General features: G+C 37.5%; 1 protein-coding gene across 8 annotated transcripts in view; it reads left to right on the top strand.

The window, feature by feature from the left end:
- Nucleotides 1-24,997, top strand: part of ARHGAP23 (Rho GTPase activating protein 23) — a 201,768-nt gene that overhangs the window by 88,987 nt on the left and 87,784 nt on the right. For all 8 annotated transcript variants that reach the window (XR_015745822.1, XM_087946485.1, XM_087946482.1 and 5 more), the window contains exon 2: nucleotides 5,082-5,261. Coding sequence is in view for 7 of the 8 variants with exons in the window: in XM_087946485.1 (XP_087802611.1) it covers nucleotides 5,082-5,261 (180 nt within the window). In the remaining variant the exon portion in view is untranslated. The remainder of the gene's footprint in view (nucleotides 1-5,081; nucleotides 5,262-24,997) is intronic.

The following is a 24,997-nucleotide window of genomic DNA, read 5'->3' as shown; positions in this document are numbered from 1 at the left end:
TGGTAACTACTGGGGTCTTCCTATTGGCTAATGTGGAACTTTGCTCCAATTGCTTCTAGTCATTAACTATCACAGACTTAGACTTAGAAGACTTAGAATAACTTTATTTTCATTTTAAAAGTACACAAACCAGCATAAATTAAAATAAAATTTTGTTGCATACAACTGTCAAAGGGTCACCATCTCCAATATACACTACATAAACATGACAAATTGCTTTATTAACATTTAGAACCAGGTTCCTTTTATTGCACCAGTTCACCAGAGTCTTCACCTTTTCCCTATATGCATCTTTATTGTCTTCCTGGACAAGACCCACCACTGCTGTGTCATTCACATACTTCACAATATGATTTGACGCAAACTTGGCACAGCAGTCATGGGTCATCAAGGTGAACAATAGTGAATTCAAGACACAGCCCTGTGGGGAACCTGTACTCAAGGAGATGGCATTGACTTTTCTTTCAACTTGCACAAACTGGGGCCTATCAATAAGGAAATCAAGTATTCAGTTACATAAAGGAGTATTAAAAGATCCAATAGGTCCAGTTTGTTCACCAAATGCTGAGGAATGATTGTCTTGAACATCTAACTGTTGGAAGAAATATCCTTCTGGATTCAGTTCCAAGTGGGGAAAAAGACACTGGAAACATGGAGGCTGTTTGGAAAGATGGTTTAATGGTGGAGAGGATCACATGCCTTTGAGCTTCTGAGTGAAAAGGGCAATCACATGCTTCAAGATGTTGGATGAAGGAAAAAAGGGATGAGAGTGCTTGAATGTTATACCCTCTGTTCAGCCTCACCTTGGTGTTTCCTGTTCCTGGATAAGCAATGTATCCCATTGGCTGTCAGATTCCCAGGGGAAGGAGGTCTTAGTTAATTTTGTAGGCTTTGTCTGTGTCCCAGGCTTGTTTGAGTGCTGGCTGATGTAATCCTCCAGATGCCATGTGGTGAGATGGGTAGAGGGCTAATCCTACCTTTATTATGTAGAATAGACTGGCTCAGGCCTTAATGGCCCATAGACAAAGGGGAGAGGGAGCTGAGTTTCTGCCTTTTTAATATTTCCTATAATATTTTCATTTTCCAACAGAACAGAGCTGGGTTGATTGGCTCATATGAAAATCTTGTTGATCTAGAGCAGTGGTTCCCAACCTTTTTTTTGCCCCGCACCCCTAAAGAAATTTCACTCGAACCTCGCACCCCCTGAAATTTAAACTTTAGGAACTACTGAATGTGTTAAATATATGGTAGGATTGAATCTTTTCAGCTACCGTATTTGCCGGCGTATAAGACGACTTTTTTGCCCTGAAAAAGATGCCTCCAATTGGGGGTCGTCTTATATGCCGGGTCGCCTTATACGCCGGCAAATAGTAATTGGGAAGCACTGCGCTGCCCGCGGCTGAGGCACTTTTGCGCACCGTGGAAACGAATCCCGTGAAGCCGAAAAGAGCAGCCAGCCTTCTCCCAGCTCCCAAGGAAACGAGGCTCGCACCGCCCGAGCTCCGCTGAGGTATCCGGCTGGGGCTGTCAGGAGTTGTTACCGCTGGCGCGGCTCGCTGGGCTCCAGTCCCGCGTTGCCTCGGGAAGGGAAGGCAAAAGCCGCGCTCTTCCTTTTTGCCTTTCCTTCCCGAGGCAACGTGGGACTGGAGCCGCGCGAGCCGCGCTAGCGGTAACAACTCCTGACAGCCCCAGCCGGATACCTCAGCGGAGCCCGGGCGGTGCGAGCCTCGTTTCCTTGGGAGCTGGGAGAAGGCTGGCTGCTCCTTTCAGCTTCACGGGATTCGCTTCCACGGTAGACAAAAGTGCCTCAAAAAAAAAAAAAAGTGCAAAAGTGGAAGGCGTGCGGAAGAGGGGGCGAGTATATAACAAACTATATTTTGAGTGGAAATGTTGGGGGTCGTCTTATACGCCGGTCGCCTTATACGCCGGCATATACGGTATGTATGTGACGGCCATTAAATAACGATACTTAACTCTAAAATGAAAACAAAGTTAATCCATTGCATAATAAATAAAAATGCCAACATATAGCAAATATCCTATTATTTACCTGGACTTTTCTCGCACCCCTTGGAATATCATCTTGAACCCCCAGGGGGTGCGAGCACCCCAGGTTAGGAACCCCTGATCTAGAGCAGTGATGGCTAACTTTTTGTTGTCGCGTGCCAAAAGTGTGCGCGCGCACATGCACATGTGCTTGCACCCAAAATGCAATGCACACCCACGCTCCCCCACCCCTGTGCATGTGTGCCAACCCCCGTATCCCCCACCCCCTGCACATGTGTGTGTGACCTCCCCTCGTTCCCCCACTGCCTGCGCATGCATGCATGGTTCCGCCCCCCCCACTCCCATGCATGCACGGCAGATATCTGACAGTCGGCTGGCAGGAGGCACGCACGCATGCGCAGTGGAACTGAGCTGGGGCGACAGCTCGCGTGCTGGCAGAGATGGCTCTGCGTGCCACTTCTGGCACATGTGCCATAGGTTCGCCATCATGGATCTAGAGCAAATATGAAGGTCTGTGTCATGGGGTGCCAGAGTGATGAAGGTAGGCAGGTGCAACTTCTTCATTTTCACATCCATAGATCGCTCACTTAAAGCCCTACCTGATATGTGGGCCAGTTTTGTCCAAAACTAGAAGGAAATGCTGCTTTGGGGGAAAAACATCATAAAACACGGTCATCTGACCCCAAGATGCAGAAAATGGCCATAAATGCAGGCTGGTTGAAGGTACCTGACATGCAGTAACATTGACTGTGGGGAGAGGGCATAATTGGAACCAGATTATAAGTACTCCTGAAGAGGTCCGTGGAACTTTGACCAATTGCTAAGTATCTGGTCTTAAGTTGATGACTACCTTTAACAAAGATGCGGAGCAAGATACAGAAATCTGTAACATTGACTTCATGTTCAAGGCAACCTATTCTACATCATTGACCTAATGTGGAACCTTTGAACATTGCAATCCACCCTGGCTGAAGCTTTTCTTGAAACACATTTACAAGCAGCTTTATCTTACATGAGCTGTTCTGAGAACATTTTGTTTCAAAACAGTATGTAAAACATCTGACTAAATAAATATTGATCACAAATGCAATTCTCCTGTATACATTTTGATTATGTTTACCTGCATTGTCTGTTAATGAAGAATATTTAATATTTTGAGGACTCCTTTGCTGTCTTGTAGTTCCAAAACTCAAAGTTGATAGCTAGCCATGTGGTTTGAACTGATGAGACAAAGAGGTGTATAATTCCCAGAGCATAATTCCATCCTAAAGTATACAGTGTCATATTGCAAGCGACAGGCACCCCACAGCTTTAGGGAGAAGAAAGGAGACAGAGAGCCTTTAGATTACATGTCAGACTTGAGTGATGCATTCCTCTGGTTTACTGATGGAATGTGGTTTTGGGGGGAGCTCCCTTGCTCTCTTAAAATCTTACACTGAGTAGTAGTGGTAGGGACTTTGCCAATAAAAGTGTGCTTTATTCAGAGAGCTATAGTTTGCAAACGGCATAGCAATTTTTTCCTTGTTTGTGTTAAAATCTGCCTGCATTTAAAACTGGCAGATTTTTCCTTTCCTTTCCTTTCTTTGTTTTAGGACTCAGGTTGCAGTGATGTGGAAAAAGAATTTCCACTTGGATCACTTCCCTGCCTCCATGCTGAGACCAGTTCTTTTCTTTAGCCCCAAGGTGTCATATCTTTCAGCTCATTCCTTCCATTTCACTCTTTAATTCATCACTCTGGATCTTGTCTTTGGAAAATAGAGAAAGAAGCTTTTAAAGGCTGCCAAGCAATTTTCAAGCACTATTGTATTGTTTCCATACTGTTTCCTTCCGTCTTTTAGAAGTTTGAACTGAGAACTCAGTGCAAGATAAAAGTGAAATTACAGATGCAAATGCTTCTCTGTTGAATTTAGGAAAGAAACCAATGTATAAATATATATAAAACAACCCCTCTTTATTACATGGTCTCTCAAAAATTAGAAGTTCACTAGTTGGGTTTTTTGTGGTGGGGGCGGGATAGTTGAAATCCAACTTCTTTGGAATTTATTGTTTGGGATTTGAGGATATTGTCATGCATATTTTTTCTCCAAGCATGAACTAGTATCAACTTCTGTTTAACAAGTTCAATTTCTGTTCAAGTTCAACTTGTGTTCAACAAGTTCAACTTGTGTTCAACAAGTGTTCAACAGCCTTTGTCTCTAGGTCCTTATTTTTTCTAAAAGTCCAGTTGTTTTTTGGGAGGGACTTCTGTCCTTTGTTATCTTAAATCTTAGAAACCAATAAAAGTCATATAAAAATTGAATCTTCCTCAATTTGATAAAGGGTAGATTAGGCCATGATTCTATCTTGCTACTGCTTATTGTTTTAGGGACCAAAAAAAAAAAAAAAAAGTTACAAGGATAGGTTATATCTGACTTGAACAAATTGTGAAGGGGTCTTGTTATACTTAGGACTGGAGTGGGAATTGACACTGGGAAAAATTTATTAGGTGTATTAGGGTACTTGTCCACACCTTCATTTTGTAACTCTAACAATCATTTTTACCTCACTACTGAACTACTGACCCCATGACGGTTATCCTGGGAATACTTAGATTGCCAGATTTAACAGTGCAGGGGACAAATACAAGAATAAAAAAAATCAGAATCCAAGCAGCAACTCCCCCCTCCCTTATCCTTAATTCATACTGATTTTTCCTCTTGGCGATGTAAAATAAAACTGACTAGTTGTTGTTCAGTATCAAAAGGCTAGTCTGTGGCAATGCAGTTAGAAACTGAGGGAGAAGAGATTAAAACAGAGGACAAGGAAGTCATTCTTACACATGTCTGGCCATGTTTCAACACCTAATTGACAAAATATATCCACAGTGGTTCTGGAGTGTAAGAATGAAGCTGGAAATTATTTGACTTTACTGCTGTTTCTCTCCCATCCCATCTTCTAGCCAAGTGTAGTCTGTTTTAGTCACCAAAAAACTTTGTGCAAGTATTTACATGGGTGAGGGGGTGATTTTATCTTTCTCCTGATATCTCTTGGAACTTTGATTGTGCTCATTCTTCTCTTTTTGTTTTTAATAACAGCCAAAACTGGTCCAGAGAGATGGTACAGCCACAAATGCCAATGCGCCCCCTGTGGAGTCTTTTCCCTGGGTGGGGCCAAAGACAGTGGTGCTGCACAAGAACCTTCAGGGCGGTTATGGCTTTACTCTCCGACATTTCATTGTCTATCCCCCAGAATCAGCTGTACACACCAACGTGAAGGTAATGTGCTTTTGAATTTGTAAAATACATGCAGTTATTTGGGAGCTGTGTATTTCTCATACACTATATCAGAAGATATTCCTGGGGGCGCACGGTATACCATCTTGCTTACCCAAAGCAGGTCTTGTATGTTCAGTGCTTGGAGAATTGGAAGCTGCTTGTGAGGTGCATCATAGAAGAAAGGTAGGTTATATGTAAATTCTATGGGGAAAAAACACCAACTCAAGATGTGTCACTAATGTGATATCAGAGACACTGCTACTGTTGCCCACCTTTTGTCTACATAAATAAAACTATATTTTATACTAGAAATAATTAATTGATTACAGAGTTGATCTCTCCCCCCCTCCCTTTATGTATGAAGGAAATAAGAATTATATCATCAGCTTATCTAGCTCAGAACTGACCCACAGTCTTTTCCGCATGTTATGTTAAGTTATCATTTACGTTTAGTTCTGGCTGAAATTGTCCTGAATTAGCTACATTTGCAACTACATGACATGCTCACTAACCAACTACATGATTCCCCTTCAAATAAGGAACTTTTTATCATTCATTCATGGATTACATGTGGTGATTTTATTCCTTGATTTTGACTTACTTACAGTCTTTTTTGTTTTGTTTTATTCTCTTTGATCCTCTCAGATTTCATTAGCACTTGGATGAATACCTTGTGTCCATGGTTGCCAATTTCACAGATTAACACTGGAGTTCCCAAAGCAAACCCAACTTTAACTGCTTTTTTCCTATTTCTTGTGCATCAGCCAAGAAATTTTTTCCTCCTCTTCTTTTCAGGAAAGTTTATTGGCTTCTATATTTCTCTCCAAAGCTATTTTAGGTGATGAATATATCTAATTGCTTGTTGATATCCCAGGAATCAAATATATCTGCTCCTTTTTTCTGTTCTTCTCAAGCATAAATAAGTTTCTTTTTTAAAAAATTAGAATTATATTCTGTTAATATCCAGTAGTAGCCTCATCCATTCATTACCGTCCAGATATATTGATTATAAGTTCACTGAATATAGTGTGCCTATTAGTCAAAATAACTTGGAATTCTGAAGGTGTACTTCAACATAATTGAGGGCACCAAGCCAGGGAAGGTAGGTATAGATTTGTGAATTCTTTGTACCTGACTTTCTATATCCCCCTGCAACAAAATCATCAAACTATTGTTTTTATGTTGAGTTATCATTTATGATAAGTTCTGACTGAAATTGTCCTGAATTAGCTACATTTTCAGCTAACCAAATATTAACATTTGGATGAGGTCATGTGCACTGATCGAATTCTGCTTTGTTGGCCATTCAGGTCTATTCTATTGATCATTCTGGATCTCTGCATCTCTTCACCTGCCTAGACAAATGGCATGCACCAGAATGAGCAAAGATAGCATAGTAGCCTTTAGTTATATTCTGAATTGACTTGAGAAATTATTGAATAAATCGTATCTTTATAGCATTGGCTTTTTGGAATATCCTATCACTCGGCCCCAAGCAATAATGATACACATAGCTGAAGCTTAGCATACATGTTATTCCCTCTTCCAAATTGCATTTATCTCCCCTAAAGTGGGTTTAGGAAGTTGGACGTACATGCATGTATATAAATTTTTAAAAATGAAATAATAATGCATTTATCCTAAACATAGCTAATTGGCTTATTGATTTATTTCATTACTTATAGGGTGTGGCAATGGTATAAAAACCAAACATTTGGATTGGGTACCTTCGGGCCAAAGCCAGCTGGGTGACCTTGGACCGGTCACTGTCTCTCAGCCTTAGGAAACAGGCAATAGCAAACCATTTCTAAAAACAATCTTGCCAGAAAAACTGTAGGAACTTCAGGCAGTTTCTAGAAGTTAGAACTGACTCAGAGACATAGAAATAAAATAAATACACAATAATAACTTGCAAAAATAATTAAAATAACTGGAGTAACTAATTCATTCAACTAGTAATATAGCCCCATGACTAATCTAATTTCTAAGTGTACCACCTTCTGCCTCTACCTCCAAATCTCATGGAAGTAAGGGATCAGCAGCAATTTTTCTGGAAATATATCAATTAGTTGGATCAATTATCCAAAACTAACTCATTGTTGGTACATGTTGGACAATGACAAAGCCAAGAAATTGGCTTCATTTTGGCAGTCTAAAGTTTGATCTAGACACAGAAGAAGAGGTTGAATCAGTTCTGATTGGTGAATTTTTCCCTGGAAATAACTTGGCACTAAACCATATAGATATACACATTAAAAAAAGGACTTTCATCTGGAACATCTGGAAACTTACAGGCAGCCAGTAAATAGCTCTTAGCATATAGTTAGCCTTCTCTTAATTAGAGAAGGCCATTATTAAAGAAGGCCTCTGAGTTAGCCTTCTCTCTTTCACAAACGTCTCCCGAGAAAGGAGAAGAATTGCTATAAAACTGTGCCCAGTCCAGGATAATGTGTCAGCCACCACCAAATAGTAAAAAGGTAAATGAGTCTCTGGATTTTACTCCACTAGCCATATCTGACTTTAGAAGGAAGTGTTCATCTCTGCTTCAAAGCCGAGTCAGCACTGTTTGAACGCATTTCTGTAATCCTGAGGCCAGCATGATGTCCTGAAACACTGTTACTTTCCCACAGAAGTGATACTATTTATTTATTTATTTTTGTAAATTTTATTTGAGTTTTCACAAAAAGAAAAGAAACACAATTAAAACATCTTTTTTGAAAGCAGCATAATCCCGGGTTACATTTCTTCGTGCAGACACAATTTCAGGTTCATGCTCATTTTTATATTCTATTCCATATCTTATTACAGTTTTACATTTTCTACATAGCTTCTCCCCTCTTTTAATTTCCTCAATTTTATTACATTTATTTCATCTCAATTCACATCATTATATTTATATTTTTTGTCTGTCCTGTTTCAATTGTCTATTATCTTTTCTCATTAAACAAAATTTCTCCTGTAGTTACTGATTGGAGTATGACGCCTTTATATCTTTCCCCTAAAGTTATAACACTCAATATAATACATAACTTCCATTTGGATTCTGTTTGGTACATTCTTAAACTACACACAATATTCTTATAAAAAAGAAAAAATTATAAATGTATATAATTAAAACAACATTCCAATTCAATTCTATCATTAATATTAAAATTCATTAAAATCTTAAAATTTTTCACGTTACTTTTCAATTAAATATCATACCTCTATGGGAACAATTATTAGCTTTCCATAATCAATTCCCCCCCTCTTCACTTATATTTTATAAAACATTGACTAATTAAAGTGTTCCCATTCCTTCCTAATTCGATTTTCTCATTTATTTTATTTCATTTACTTTATTCACAAACATTTCACTAAGTTACACTAACCATTCTATCCCTCATTCTAATCATATGTTGTTTCCAATTTTCTAAAATTATTTCTATTTCAAATATAACAACACAATCTCATGTACCTTTACAGAATCCCCCTTTCAGTTAAATTTTTACCCATTATCTCTAAATAGGTCCTGTTTCTTTATATCTTGCTCTGGACCTTTGTGACTTCTTTTCCTTTCCTTCTTCCCTCTCTTCTTCTCCCTCCCCCTTTTACCCTTTTGTTTATCTACCTCTACTTCCCTCCTCTGTATTCCCCTTTTCTGTTGTTTTCCAGTATTATACTTATTTTTCGAATTATTTTTCCTTTCTTTGGTTGTTTTTTTAAATCTTAAATTCTCCATCCTCTTTCCCCCCTTTCCTTTTTCTTCCCCACATAGAGTTACTTGTTCATTAAAGATGGCTTCTTCTTTGTCCCAGTCTTCTTGTTTTGCAGTCTTTTCTTGTTGTTTCTCATAGTTCCAAATCTCCATTTCTAAGAATTGAAAAACGAAGCCAAAGGAACCCTTTCCTTCTTGTGCCTCTTCTTTGTACTTTTTAAGTTCCATTTTCAATTCATCGAAAAGTGATGCCATTGTAAAACATTTTAAACAACCACCCGATTAATTTTAGTCATTCAAATATAATAGCCAAAAATCCAAAAGTCACCAAGTAATCCAAATACACACAATTTTTTTTTTTTTTTTGCTCTTTCTTTTTTTTCCACTTTCTCTTCCTGGGGTTACTATTTAGTTGCAAAGTTTCAGTTAAAATGTATCTTTTAGAAGTCTTATTGAAATTTTACTTTAGATTCTTTTAAAGTCCAGGCAGTCTCCTCCCTCTTCCAGATCCTGCCCTTATTCTTTTTCTCTCCCTTCCTGCTTATAGAAGAAAAAGTTTTTAATGTCCAGAAATCTTTATTGTCCCTTTGGCATTTAGTTATATTTTCAGCTTAATTGCCTGTTGATGCCAAAGCGGATTTTTCCAATTTCTTATTCTTAATTGTCAATATAAGGAAGGAGAGAGAAGGAAAAAAAAGCCCAACCTTTCCCTTTTCACTTTCTTTCGCTGCTTCCGACTCTTCTTTGGGAGCGATGCTATTTCTTGTAAAATTTAAATTCCAGGGTACCTTAGTTATTGCTTTTTCAACTTAGCCCGGTCAGCCAAAACTTTCACTTCTTATCTTCCTCCTGCACGTTCTTTTCCGTTTGAGTACTTCTTTGAGGTGGCCATTTCTGACCACTGCTCTTACCGCCTTCGGGAAAGGGAGTTTGACCAGCTGAGGAGGAGAGATGTGGCTCTCCTCGACCCTGCTGGCAGTCTCCCCCTTCTTCACCACCTCTACGGGGTGGCTTAGCCCCGAAACCAGCCGGCTCGGGGCGCTCCAGTGGCGAGCCCAGGCAGGAACCGCGCACGATCGCAGATTCCTGTCTGTCGCTGAAGCCCTTCAAACCGCAAGTCCTCAGAAGTGATACTATTTATTGAGCAGCATGATGGCTCAGTGGTTAAGATGCTGTCAACTGGATGTCCTGGGTTTGAGACCTAAGTATCAGGGGACTTGGTGAGATCTTGTTCTTGGCCCAGCTTCTGCCAACTAGCAGTTCGAAAGGACTTCGGTAGAAAGGTAACAACGTTCTGCAGTTAGATCAGGGCTGTCAAACTCCTGGCCTGTGGGCCGGATGCATCACGCATGCTGGCCATGCCCACGCCCGGTTTAGCAAAGGGGAAAAAAGTTCCGATATGTCACATGACACCACAATGACAACGTGAGTTTGACACCCCTGAGTTAGACCAAACCACAAACCACCCCAGAAGGCTAAGACTTTTATTGAGATTGGCTATAATAACAAGCTTGCAAGTGTGATTGTGCTGTGTCTCCTCCCCTTTTTTAAATCAACAAGAATTTGATGTCTGTCTGACACACTTACATACAGTTTCTGCTTGTTTTGGACTTAAGCCATGTCTTTTTTCTTCATCACTTGGTAAAGGAACTGTGAAGGTCATTTTCAGATACCAGAATCAATGGTACTGAAGGACATTAAAGATTAATTATGGTATTTAATTGGTCACTCATTTGTTATGTCATCAGAAAACAGCACATTTTGTCAGATCTTTATTACTTCATAGACCAGTATCAGTAAACAGCAATACATCCACATAAAACAACACAGTAAACCAATAATAAAAACATCATCAGAACAGAAGGAGCACACTTCATCTGTTCAGTGCCTAACAATGGTTATCTACTAGCAAAACCAATACCATTTTCATCCCTGACTTGTATTCAGAGTGAAACAAGTCTAGATAATTCTCTTATTTTAGACATTTCTAGATTATTTTCTTTAATTGGAGCATGTTTCTTAAAGTGTGATCCAATGATCCCGGAGATCCAAGACACTCTGAGGAGACTGTGAAATTAAAATGATTTGCCATTCTATGTTAAAAAAATAATGCAATATTAGAATCCCATCAAACAATAAGGAGAAACAATAGCATGCCTCAATGCATGTGAATGCAACAATTTTAATTTTTAATATGTAAATATTGATAAATATAACCCATAAGGAAAAGCTCTTTTAGAGTCCTTAATTTTTTAAAGTGGGAAAGGATCCAGAGAGAGAGAAAAGAAGAAGAAACATTGATTTAGAGCACTGTTTAACTTACTATCCTCTTAGCAACTCCAAAAGCAAAGGCGATAGTTAAATATGGCCAATAGTTAGAGGGCCTCTTAAAGAGACAGTGCAACACAGCTCTTTCAAGGCTGTTCACAATAATCCTTTCCAAAGTGAGGCATTGATCATTTGTGGTTCTGGTCGGCATAGGGACTTGCTGATAGTATGCTGTCACTCTGTCATAGATCAAAAAAAGCTCTGATTAAGATGACAGTATGATGCCATCTATGAAAATTCAAGACCTTTGGAATTTTGAACAACTTTGTTAACAAAATGTGGTGCAAGATGAGGGTAAGCTTTAGCTTTCCCGTGCAGGATTCTTATTATCCTTCATCCAACAGTGTTTTTCCTCTTCACAATGAATTCTAGTTGGTATGAAGTAGTGCAGTTCCTTGTGAATTTTTTCTCAGATCCAAGTAAGGAGAATGATGCAGCCTTCTCCATTCCCCTACCCCATGTAGTCCAGGAAGACATGTTAAGTAGCACTATCACTGTTTTTCATCAAAACGAGGGGAAAAAATGTTCATTTTTCATGTGGTTGGTTGCAGCAAATTCAGGATGCATTGCCAAATAGAAACTAAGACAATAGATAATTAGCCCTCAATGTAAGTTTTCTAGCCACTGTATGGTTTTTTGTCTGGGTAGAGTTCTCCCTAACTCATCTCTACTGAAGATGAGAAGATGGGAAGAATCATCTCCATCTCCTTGTTCAGTGGTTGCAACCGAGAGATTTTCCATTTCAGTTTGCTAAGTCATTATGCGTGTAAATGAAAGAGTTATTTTCCATGTCAGTAATCAGTGGAGGATTCTTAGCTCTCCCAGATAAATCAGACAGGAAATATAATAAGATAAACTAATTCTACTTAGTTTAAGGTTACATTAATAGAATTTTGCAAATCTAAAAATACGAACTTCATGCTTTCTCTTTCAGTTATTTGAGCCATTAGCTTGCTTTTTTCCTACGTTTCTTTCTCTAACCATTAAGCGACTGCAGGCTTCTACCAGTCTTGTCTAAATGTTTCCTGGGCAGTATCTTCTTGTCTCTTTCCCTATGGTCATTCTTACATTCTCTTACAGAGTCTATGACTCAACCAAATATATGCCTATTACCTGAATTGCGCTGTATTATTTTATTGCTTGTTGTCTCCTTATTGCTCTACTGTATACAGTAAGAAGGGAGATGCAGTGGATAAGCAGTTAAAAATGCTGAGCTTGTCAGCAGAAGATGCTGAGCTTGCCAAGCCAGAGAGCCTGGGGTTCAAGACCTGAACTCTGCACAATGGAGTTAGCTCCCATTTATTTGTCCTAGTTCCTACTCATCTAGCAGATTGAAAGCATGCAAATGCAAGTGGATAAATAAATATCACCTCATGGGGAAGGTCATGTCCTTTGGCATATAGTCATGTTGGCCACATGACTACTGAAATATCTTCAGACAATACTGGATCCCTTGGTTAAGAAACAGAGAAGAGCATTGTGCTTTAGAGTCAGAAATGACTGGAGAGAGAAAACCAGAGTTCTCCAAACTTGGCAACTTTAAGACTTGTGGACTTCAATTCCTAGAATTCCTCAGCCAGTATTCTGGGAGTTGAAGTCCACAAATCTTAAAGTTGCCAAGTTTGGAGACCTCTGCTTTACACAGTGGAAATTAATTTTTAACTTTTGATACAAATAATGTGCAATTTAGAGAACCTCTTTTGGCAATGAGATAACAAAGATGACTTTTTATTAGCAGTCAATTTTTCTGGAATTTCTCACAGGCACTTCCCAATTTACAACTGCAATTGAGCCTGCAATTTTGATCATAGGTTGTAAACATCGTAAAGCAGGTCACCACATGACCACACTTGATTTTATGATCTTTTTTGCAGCAGTTTTAAAGAGAAAGCTGTTATAGTTAAGAGAAAGCCACAGCTGTTAAGCAAATCTATTGTTTGCTTTTCAAATGGTTCTAACTCTGGTCCAGTTGCCAAGCTCCCAATATGCATTCATGTGGCCATGGGAGAGGCCCCACACATCAGAACTTCAAATCCAAATGGGGTCTGTTGTACAACTTCAAAAGGTCTCCAAGGGACAGATGTAAGTCGAGAACTACCTGTATGTAATATAAATCTTTAGACACCCTCAAGCATTTAATTTTTTTTTGATGAATGCATAATATTTATTTTTATTATTATAAATACAAATATTATAAAGTATAAGAAAACACGTCAGGTCTGAATCTCTCGTGCACATTACTTATAAAAACACATTGTAATTTCAGATATATGTGTCAGTTGTTACTTAATTTTCAAAAAGACCTCTAGCTTTTGGTCAGAACTACAAGATCTTTATTATTGTTATTTGGTGTCCTTTGAATTACCAGATTGGGTGCAGAAGTAGTTCCATTTTTGAAAGTTATAAGCCTCTTCTCTGTTCGTCTTGCCATGCAATTCCACACTCTCTGAATCTGTTTCTAAATGGCTGAAAACAACTACTTCTGGATGTTTTGTTCAGATATAATATCTGGTGTGTAGAGCCAGCTTTCCACTTTCCAACCGATACAGACTAAAAAATTTACTCTCTCTTTTTCTTCTTTTTTTACTTTTGTCATTTCAGAAAAAGAAAATGGGTCCTTTGCCAGATAAGTTCAAAGGCATTGGAGAGTGGCAGAAAAAGAGATGGGTTTGGGATGTGTTAAACCACTTCCTGTCTGTCTCATTTCTGCAGTGTCAGCTCCATCTGTACAAAAGGGTGACTGTTATGTTCCATGGTTTGGACAAAAGACTGCCCATCTCTCACCCACTCCTGTCTTTAGATAGAGCCAGCCAAAAATTGGCTCTGTTCTCTGTTGGACCTTTTCTCCACCCAAGAATAAAATCTCTACCCAAAGTTCTTTCTCTGTGACAGGAGTTCTGAAACTTGAGTGATCTAAAAGTTATTTTTTATTGTACTGGGAAAGCTTGGCTAGTGCTGGAAACAGCTGAGAACCTCAAAGAAAAAACAGCAGCACTTGTAAAAGAGAAAAGAAAGACCGCCAACTAGACAACCAACTAGATAGCTGAAACTCTGGGGTGAGGAAAAAAGTTTGAAGAAGAGTCCTTGTGGGTGAAGTTACAAAGCAGAGTAACAATATTCTGATTGTATCTTATTTGGAGATGAGGACAAACAAGGCTAGGTAGATATGAGAATAAAGATAAAGAGTAAAGATAATGCTGTGGTAAATAAGAACATATGATGAGTGAGACCACTGGTATGTACTGTATGTATTTATATGTCGGCAATTCCATTCAGAGTTATGGTGGCTTTAAATTTTAAAAGGATTTAAAATATTCACTGTACAACACAAAAATGTAAATGATAAAACATCCATAATAAATATATAAGCATAAACATCTGTAGGAATTATTAAATGTCTATTATAAACATCTCAAACCAAACAATAATGTTCTATCATCCCAATAGGATGATTTAAAAAAAACCAAAATTATAATAATATTACAATAAGAATAACCAACAAGGCAACTCCGAAGGCCCTCAAGAATAGTTTTGCCTTCAGCTTTTTGGGGAAAGCTGTCACAGAGTTTACTGAGCTCAGTTCCTTGTAACAGCTTTAACCTTTCTTGTGTTATCCTAGGATAATTGGAGATTAGGATGCAAGCATTCTATTTCTTTTTGCAGGTCTTTGTATTTTGTGATTTTCTCCAGTTCTTTCCTTTTCTGTTCTGATATCGTTAGGTAGTGCCACATCCATTATCCAGACTTTTTTTGTTTTTCTTATCAATAGTTGTTAAATCTGGGGCATTATGTGTCAGGTTCTTCTCTGTTTGAATTCTTTAAATCCTAGAGCATTTTAACTTCTTCATTTTCTATTATGCTTTTTGTTTGATGCTCCACTAGTTTTTGTTTGCAGGCAAATAATACTCCTTGCAGCTATTCCAATGCACCATTGTTGCTATTTTATCATGGTGTTATTTGTAGTCAGTTTGTGTGATCTTGCAGCAGCTCTGTAGCTTTCCTCTATTTACAGATGCCTGCAAAGCTTATATGCTTGTCAAACTGACAGTTTGGTAAGTATGTATTTCTGGTATTCGGATATCTTTCATTTTCTCAAGGCTGATGAACCACACAGTCTACTCATTTTTTTTTGTATTATTACAAGATTTTTTTTGTGTGTGTGTGTGTGTGCACACACACTCATATATTATGTCATGTCATATATATTATGTTCCTTTCATATTATGTAATGTCATATGTCATGTTTCTTTCATATAAGTTGCTTGAAAGGTAGGATATCTGTCTTCTTAATAAATAAATTTCTCATATGTTTTATAGGACACATGTTTTATAGGACACAAATACATTTCTGTATTTGTTTCAGGCCCAACATTGTTCAACTTGAAAAAGACTTCATTAGATATTTATGTTTTCCTATTAGATATTTATCTTTTTAAATATTTGGTCATTATTAACTTGCCATCTGCACTGATGGCATAACTTTTTTAAAAATTATTTTCCTTTTTTGATTGTTGCTGTTTCTTTCCTAGGTTTGTCATAATAAGAACTTTGAGACATTTCAATCAATCATGGGATTTTGCAGTATATGTGACAATAAAATACTACATAGTCAATCAGATTTGATTATAGGATCATGGCCTTGTGGACAAGTGAAATCAAATAAAAATTATGGAGAAGTAATATCAATGAATTAGTGAACACTTTTTGTGAGGAGTGGCAAATAATATAGTGAAAGATAAACTTAATTATTAATACGTAGAAAATATCTGCCAAAAGCTGTAAACAATTTGCAAACCAGCATCTTTTTTCTGATATTTTGCATTTATTTCTAAATAATGAAGCACTGCCAATTTACTTAGCTAGCTCTCTTCCTGCAATGCTTGCCCCATGGAGTTTATAATAAAAAAATAGAAACAATGAAGAAGATGACAGAAGAGAAGGATGAGAATAATATAGGAATGAATGGAAAGTTATTTCCTATAAGGTTTTTTTTTAGTCTTCCATTATACCATTGAGCATGTTTCTTCCCTAAGCATGATGGTTTTTGACTCTGGAGCCAGGTTATATAAAAGGTTAAGTGAAGAAACCAAACCAGGAGGACCGCCTTCAGTAGTCTTTTTGAAAGATTCCCATCTCTAGGGCAAGGTGGAGATTCACTAGCAGGGTGAGGCTCCAGATCTAGGGGCTGGGTTTCGATGGAAGTGATTCATTAGGGTGGGAGCAAGAAATCATGCGTCTCATACCAGTGATTTTTACCAACTGCCAGAAGATGACTTCATTGCTTCTTTGTGCCTCATGGGAAGATAGGTTACCTTATGCTTGCAATGAAAAGTACGAAAGACACCAGCTGCCAGAAGCGAGTGGGAAAAGACTGAGAGATAGGTGTATGAACGAAAGAGAATTAAACCTAGGGATTTTCTCTCTGCTGTTTGTGCTCCACCCTTTCTGACTCTTGATTGTATTTATCATCTTAACCAGCACATAAAATTCCATGAAACAAATAGATCTAGTAAAAAAAAAAAAGAGCAAACTTGAGATTAACAATACTAGTAACAACATCATAGTGGTGACATTAATTGTTCGGTTGCCATTCTGAATGGAAATATTATCATAAATACATTATGCATTTCACATAAACAGAATGCTGAAGATTTCAAGCTGAATCAGGTATGAAAACTATTGTGATTTCTTTATTATACTGTAGAATCCAAACTTAGATAAGAAGCAAATAAGAAACCATTAATTTTAATTGCAGTTTGTTAAACAAAACTAGTTGGTTCTCCTTATTTGGGTATCTTAATAAACAAAGTGCAGAAGAGACATCTCTCATTAGATAGCCAGGTGTGAGGATCTAAACAACTTGTATAAGAATGTATTGCTCATTAAACAAAATTTTTAGATTTTTGATGGAAATTGACACACAGATATTTCAATAACAACCTATATATAGAAGTAATGGTTGTCAAAAGGCCACTATACGGCCAAAAGAAGGCCTCTAGTGAACATTTTAAAATTGTTGATCTTTTAAATATAGGAATAGACAGATCTAGATACTATTGTGAAGTGCCATTTTCTTCCACTAAGTTTTTGAATATAGAAGAGAGCATCAGAGATTCATTGGTCAGTTTTTAGAAAATTACCTATTCACATTTGGAAATCTGCCATAAAATGAACTTTAGCCTAACCGAAGCCTTGCGCTATCACAGTATTATTATTCCTTAAGTATATTACAGTATCTGAGTCTTCAGTTTCATAAATTAAAGATACTTTGTTGAAGATTTTATTATCTGAATCAGATAATAAATCAGCTTGCCTATTCATCCATCCCGCCATCATGCCACACCATTCTAAAACTAGTACCATAGATTTGGATCAGCTGCAATGATGGGGGAAATATATTACGAATGGAACTGCATTGCTCCATCACTTCCCTTCCCTTTACAGAGGCCTATTCTCACTTTCATTTCTTCTGGTATAGTCAGATATTATTGGTAAATAGCATGGGATTTCTGTTTCTGGGTTTCCCTTTCTGTGATTCAAACAGGGGTGAATGCTGTTAGAGACAAACTGCAGAATTAGATGGATCTCTTTCTGTTTAATCAAATAAGTAGTGATGGTGACAGAAATCACAAGTAGGAGGCTTGTAGACATGAAGGCAAGAGACTGCTTAACCTTCAGCTAACTTCCAGATTTCTATCAGTTTTCTCTGGTTTGAAATAGTTTTATCAGTTTTCTCTGGTTTGGTAGCTTTTTTGTAGAACCACTTACTTTGCTTCCCTTCCTTTCTGAAAACGTGCTTTGATGAAAAAGGTCTGAATGTAAAAGAAGTTTTAGCAATAATAGAGACTTCCTTTGTAAAGTCAACATAAGCATCCAGTGTGGTCAGAATAACTTTTGAGATTGACCTTGGAGCTAAAAGGCATATTTTTTTTGTTTATCAGATTTGTCAGTGAGTGCTGCATACAAGTCTTATCCTACATCTTTATAGTTGGAAGTGCTATGAGCTTTTCCTGCCTCTCTTCTTTTCAAGCATTTTGTGTTTTGAAAAAGGGATTTATGATAGAATTGATAGAGGAGTTTTCCTTGGAGTACTGTCATATTTTGCATTTTGGGGAAAATGTTAGACTATTCCTTAAATGGTCTTAAAACTCAAGTAATTATGAGAACAGACAGGTTGTCTATGTCCATTACTTCTAAGAATGCCACTACAGTGTCTGCATATGCTAATTAATATAGTGCTATTGGTGTATATTTAGAAAGAACAGGTATGACTGGTCTCTATCTCTACAAGTTTAAAATCTTTAGTTGTAAGGAAATTCCAGATAAATTAGAGACATGGGTGGGAAGCAAGAGGAGATTATGCAATGATTTCAATTATACATACTTCGATTTAGTTATGGAAAAACTTACATATTTACAGACACTTAGTACACTCCATTGATAATAATTTTTGGTAATGGACTAAAAAGAAAAGTTAATGAACTAAGTTTTATAGTGGTAAGGATTTCCACAAGAATCAAGAAGGAAGAGAAGATGGTAAATAGGAATAAGGTTTGGAACGGGAGTATGAGTGGCTCTTCGTCCTCACACCTCCTCAATCATTCTGTGCCAATCTTGTACCCATGCCTGAAGAAATTGGATTTCAGAAAAGAGTGTGCTTCCAGAGGTGATATAAGCAAACATGATAAATTGCAGAGTATGGGTAGAAGGGAAAATTACCTTTTGCAAAACCTCTTTTCCAATCAAATTTGCTGTTAAACAAGTGCATACAATTGAAGTGGAAATAGTTCTATGCATCCTCTGGCAAAGCAGAGAATGGTTGCTTAGCCTATCCCATCATCCCAAAACTCAATTTCTGCCTCGCTGGAACCAGCCAGATACTATAAACATGGCTATATTTAGCATCTTCATTTCTGCATTGCTATATATTTATGGCTTCATATTTAAATATATGTTGCTGAAGGGTTTGTTTTTAAGAATCTTATGTTGTGATGTGAATTGACAAGATCTAATTTTCAGAGGAGAAAAGACATTGAGTTAGGAATAAAGGATGGTGCTACAGCCTTTTGAGATAATCAAGGAAATAGGATGGCATAAAGGTTTGAAATCAAAGTCTTTTTCGCTTCAAATTAGTTCTCTGGCAGAAACTTCAGAGATTTAATTTATACTTAACTACAAGAAAAACATTATTCAGAATAATACAATATATGTATGTATGTATGTATGTATGTATGTTTTCTTAAGTTTTCGCGGGTACTTACATGTATGGCATTCAGCTTTGTTCGGGTATTTTCCCACGTCATTGTAGTTGTGCTTTTAAAGTTGTAGCAACGTTTCGGCAGAATCTCATTTGCCATCATCAGGCTTCTGTATATAAACAGATGAACACTATACAGAAGCCTGATGATGATGATGATGATGATGATGATTGATATATATATATATATATATATATATATATATATATATATATATATATATATATATATATATATATGTGGATCTTTGGTTATTCGGGTTCTCTCCCGCGTAAACAAATATAGAAAACAAATATATATATATATATATATATGGTGTTCGGCTTGAGTATTTTCCCACGTCATTGTAGTTCTTTTAAAGTTGTAGCAATGACGTGGGAAAATCCAACCAAGCCAACACCATACATAAGTACCAGCGAAAACTTAAGAAAACATATATATATATATATATATATATATATATATTTGTTTGTTTTCTGAGGTTCTCGCTGGTATTTGTATGTGGATCTTTGGTTATCGGGTTTTCTCCCGCGTAAGATTGGAAGTATCTAGGCAACGTTTCGATGAAGTCTCATTCATCATCTTCACGCTTCTGTCTTCAGCTCTGAGAAGCACAATCTTACGCGGGAGAAAACCCGAATAACCAAAGATCCACATATAGTTTCCAATTGTAACTGTGTTCATATGGATGAGGTTTGGAACAAATGAGCAGGAGGCAGAAAACATAATTGTGTCTGGAAACTGCCATCCTATTTCCCTTTGTGGAAAAAATGTAATTTAGGAAAGGGAATGCTCCCTCCTCTTGGGATTGGTTTATTTAAATATAACTGATTACTTTTCTTATGTATCAGCTTGAGAAATTCAGCTCTGTATTATAAGTAAATTGAACCAACCATCCCTTAACCTAATTAATTAAACAGTTAAGAGGATGTTTAAATGCTTATTCAGTCAGGAACTGGCTTTTTCGATCAAAAATACACTAGGTGATTTGCACAGTATTGTTGCTACAAAAACAGAATCGGCAATTAATCCCAGGGAGTTTTAGCCCACCTGGCCATTGCCCTCTTGGCTTAAATGTTGAGGAACAGGAGGTAGATCATAGTTTCCTTTTATAATTACAGTGATGCCTAATTCAACTCTTCATAGAAACATTTTTGCAACAGCTGGAACAGAGTCATTTTCTAACAGAAAAGAGATTTGTTTCCTTGTCATTCTTATGCAGCATTGTACTAAGAAAACCACTGTACTCTGAACTCTTCTCTCAAAAAGCACTAACTGTGATGGGTGGGTAGTTTTTATATTTTCCTTCCTTTCTTCCTCTTCCTTGGCTTTAATTGTGCACAATGTACATGCGCATTGTTTTTCTGCTAATATGAGTGGTGGGAGTGGAACTGAAATAAGTTTGGGGGAACAGTTTTTTTTCCTTTACAGGATGATGTTGAGTTTTCTGGATATGACATCTGTTTGGCGTGGTTAGCTATTCTATTTTAAGGCTGGTTTGAATTATATGTAATTTTATGCTTAGCTTAACGGAAAACATTAAAGCAAAATTGGCCAAAGTTTGCATATGAGATAGAAGTTTGCAACATAGAAGCTGAAAATGGGATGTTATTTACAAGAAATAACGAACATAATAAATCAAATAACTATTAATTAAGGAATCATTTTAAGTTAGTTGTGGCTCAAATGTGGGAAAAAGAATGAAGGTACAAGACAATGAGAACTATTCAGTTTAAATGAGAAAATGTAAGCCAACATATGCCTTAAAAGTGCTAATCTTTGGCTGGATTCTAGCCATTATTGCTTGAATATCTTGGGCTGTCTGACAAATCAAATTAGCTTTTGAAAATAACACGATAGCAGAGAGGCCATAATTCTATAATGGATTGAAAATATTTTATTTACAGAAGCTTTGAGATAAAGTAAGATGTGGAATCAGTACGTGGATAATTGACTTACATTATAGCTTCAAATGCTGATATGGATCTTACCTAGTAATGATTCTAAATACCTAGTAATGATTCTAAAACTTGTTTTTAACTATAATTGCATACCTGTTCTGGTCAACAATACAAATCAGGGAAGCCACTAAATACTTTAGTAACTATCTAATGGATGGTCACATTTAAAATGATCTTGCCATAAAATCTACAAATAAATGTTCCAATGATTTAAAATTAGCTGCTATATTTTTAGATAGCCAAATTAATGATAAATAAATTATGCAGTTCCAGAAAACATGTAGTGTTGACACAGAAGCATGAATAGGATTGGTTATCCTCAGTTTTAAAAAAGAGAAAAATAACAATTTTGCAGCAATACATCAAGAATTTTGTAGGTGGTCCTTGACTTACAATCATTCTTTTTTTAAAAAAACAATTTTATTGATTTTTTACACAAACAAACAAAACATAGAACATAAAAACATAAAACATCTTTTCTAAAAGTTGCTTGATACCGGGTTAAAACTCTTTGTACAGACACAAATTCAAAAATCATATTCATTTTATATACCATTCCATATCTTATTACCATTTTCAATTTTCTATATAGCTTCTTCCCTCTTTTATCTTTCTTAGTTTTATTTTATTTATCTCATCTCAGTTCAAATCATAATACTTATCATTCTTTGTCTGTTCTATTTCCAGCTATCCATTCATCTTTTCTCTTTAAACAAACTTCTCCTGTACACTGATTGGAGTATGACGCCTTTAACTCTTTCCCCTAACTTAATAATACTTACCGTATATGCCGGCGTATAAGACGACCCGGCGTATAAGACGACCCCCAACATTTCCACTCAAAATATAGTTTGTTATATACTCGCCCCCTCTTCCGCACGCCTTCCACTTTTGCACTTTTTTTTTTTTTTGAGGCACTTTTGTCTACCGTGGAAGCGAATCCCGTGAAGCCGAAAGGAGCAGCCAGCCTTCTCCCAGCTCCCAAGGAAACGAGGCTCGCACCGCCCGGGCTCCGCTGAGGTATCCGGCTGGGGCTGTCAGGAGTTGTTACCGCTGGCGCGGCTCCACGCAGCTCCAGTCCCACGTTGCCTCGGGAAGGGAAAGGCAAAAAGGAAGAGCCGCGGCTTTGCCTTCCCTTCCCGAGGCAACGCGGACTGGAGCCGCGCGAGCCGCGCCAGCGGTAACAACTCCTGACAGCCCCAGCCGGATACCTCAGCGGAGCTCGGGCGGTGCGAGCCTCGTTTCCTTGGGAGCTGGGAGAAGGCTGGCTGCTCTTTTCGGCTTCACGGGATTCGTTTCCACGGTGCGCAAAAGTGCCTCAGCCGCGGGCAGCCGCAGTGCTTCCCAATTACTATTTGCCGGCGTATAAGACGACCCGGCATATAAGACGACCCCCAATTGGAGGCATCTTTTTTCAGGGCAAAAAAGTCATCTTATACGCCGGCAAATACGGTAATATAACACTTAACTTATATTGGGATTCTGTTTAGTACATTCTAAAATTACACAATGTATTTTATAAGGAAAAAAACAACAACAACAAAAAACATATTTATAGGTATATAAGACCACTATCAATACCATTAAAAAACTAATCATACATATTAATACTCATTTATATCTTAAGCATTTTATTCTAAATACACATATAAGAACACAATCTTATGTACCTTACAGAATCCCTTTTTCAATTAAATTTACCCATTGTCTCTAAATGAATTTTGTTTCTTTAAATCTTGCTTCCCACCATTAAGGCTTCTCATCCCTTCCTTTCTCTCTTGCTTATTCTTCTCCTTGCCCTTTTTACCCCTTTGTCTCTCCTCCTCCCTTTTCTTCTTCTGCTTTCCCCCTTTCTGTTGTTTTCTAACCTTGTATCCACCTTTCACCTCATTTTTCTCTTTTTTGGTTGTTTTTTCAAGCCTTAAAATCCCCTTTTTCTTTTCCTCTTTCTCCTCCTCCCCAAATAGAATCATTTGTTCATCAAAGATGGCTTCTTCTTTGTCCCAGTCGTCCTGCTGCGCAGTCAATTTTTCATAAGTACATACCGCCATTTCTAGAAATTGAAAAAGAGTGCCCAAAGTATCTTTCCCATCTTGTTCTTCTTTTTTATATTTTTGATATTCAATTTTTAGTTCATCCACAAGCGATGCCATTGTAAAGAGAATTTTTTTTTTCTAGAACAACCACCCGAGTGCTTTTAATCAAAAATATTTCCCAAGAGTATTAAAGTCACCAAACAATCCAAATAAGCTATTTCTTTTAATACTTTTTTCTTTCTTCCATTTCTCTTTCTGGGGTTGCTGTTTGATCAAAAAGTTCCAATTAAGATATATCTTTTAGAAGTCTTATTAATATTCAATAGCTCTTTAGAATTCTAGGCAATCTCCTCCTTGTTTTCAAATTCTGCTCCAATTTTTCCCCCCTCTCCCTTCCCACTTACAGCAAAAAGATTTTCCTTTAAATGTTCAGAAATCCATACCTCCAATGCAGGTTTTCCGATTTCTCTTAAAGTTCTATCGCTGTCACGTTCGGAAGGAGAGTGAAAAGAAAAAAAGCTTTTCCTTTAATTTCCATTCGCCGCTTAACACATTCTGGAAACGATGTATCTTTAATAAGTTTTAAATTCCAGGGTACTTTCACTGTTACTTTGTCCCGGTCAGCAAAGATCACTTTCATTTCTTCACAGCTCCTCCTGCACTTTCTTTTTCCGGCTGAGCTCTTCTATGTGGCGGCCATAGCTGACCGCCGCTCAGCTGCCTTTGGAAAAGGGGGTTTAGTCGGCTAGGGAAGAGAGGTGCGATATCTCTCGACCCTGCCAGACCCCCCCCTGTCTTCGCCACCTTCTACGGAGGTGGCTTAGCCCCGAAGCCAAATGGCTCAGGGCACTCGGGCAGTGAACACAGGCAGAAATCGCGCACAGTCGCGGATTCCTGCCTGCTCCGAAGCGCTGCAGATCGGAAATCCACTTGACTTACAATCATTCTTTTAGTGACAGTTTGAAATTACAACAACCATGTAAAAAGTGACTTACAATAGATTTTCACACTTATAACCCTCACAGCATTCCACGAGTCACTTGTCCAAAATTTGGGCACTTGGCAACCAGTATATATTTATGATGTTTGCAGCATCCCTGGGCCATATGATCACCATTTATGACCTTCCCATCTACCTTCTGACAACCAAGTCAATGGGGAAAGTTGGCTTATTATCATGTGATTCACTTAAAAACTGCAGTGATTTACTTAACAAATGTTGCCAAAAGATAAAATTGGGCATGATTCACTTAACAATTATCTTGCTTAGCAATGGAAATTCTAGTCCCAATTGTGTTCATAAGTTGAGAACAAAAATCATGTGGATTTTTCATTTTACAGTAGCCAAATGTAGGTAATACTAAAGGTTATTAAAGGAGGATGTATTATTACTCAATTGATTTCAGAGATTAAAGCAAAATGAAAAGTGTGCAGTATGACTGAAACAAAGTTTTAT

This window comes from Notechis scutatus, chromosome Z, assembly GCF_049901735.1.
Source record: "Notechis scutatus isolate UNSWTSFEM ecotype Mainland chromosome Z, rNotScu1.2, whole genome shotgun sequence".
In the NCBI taxonomy this organism is placed as follows: Eukaryota; Metazoa; Chordata; class Lepidosauria; order Squamata; family Elapidae; genus Notechis; species Notechis scutatus.
Note: the sequence above shows the minus strand (reverse complement) of the source record. Positions and strands in the feature narration are given on the sequence as shown.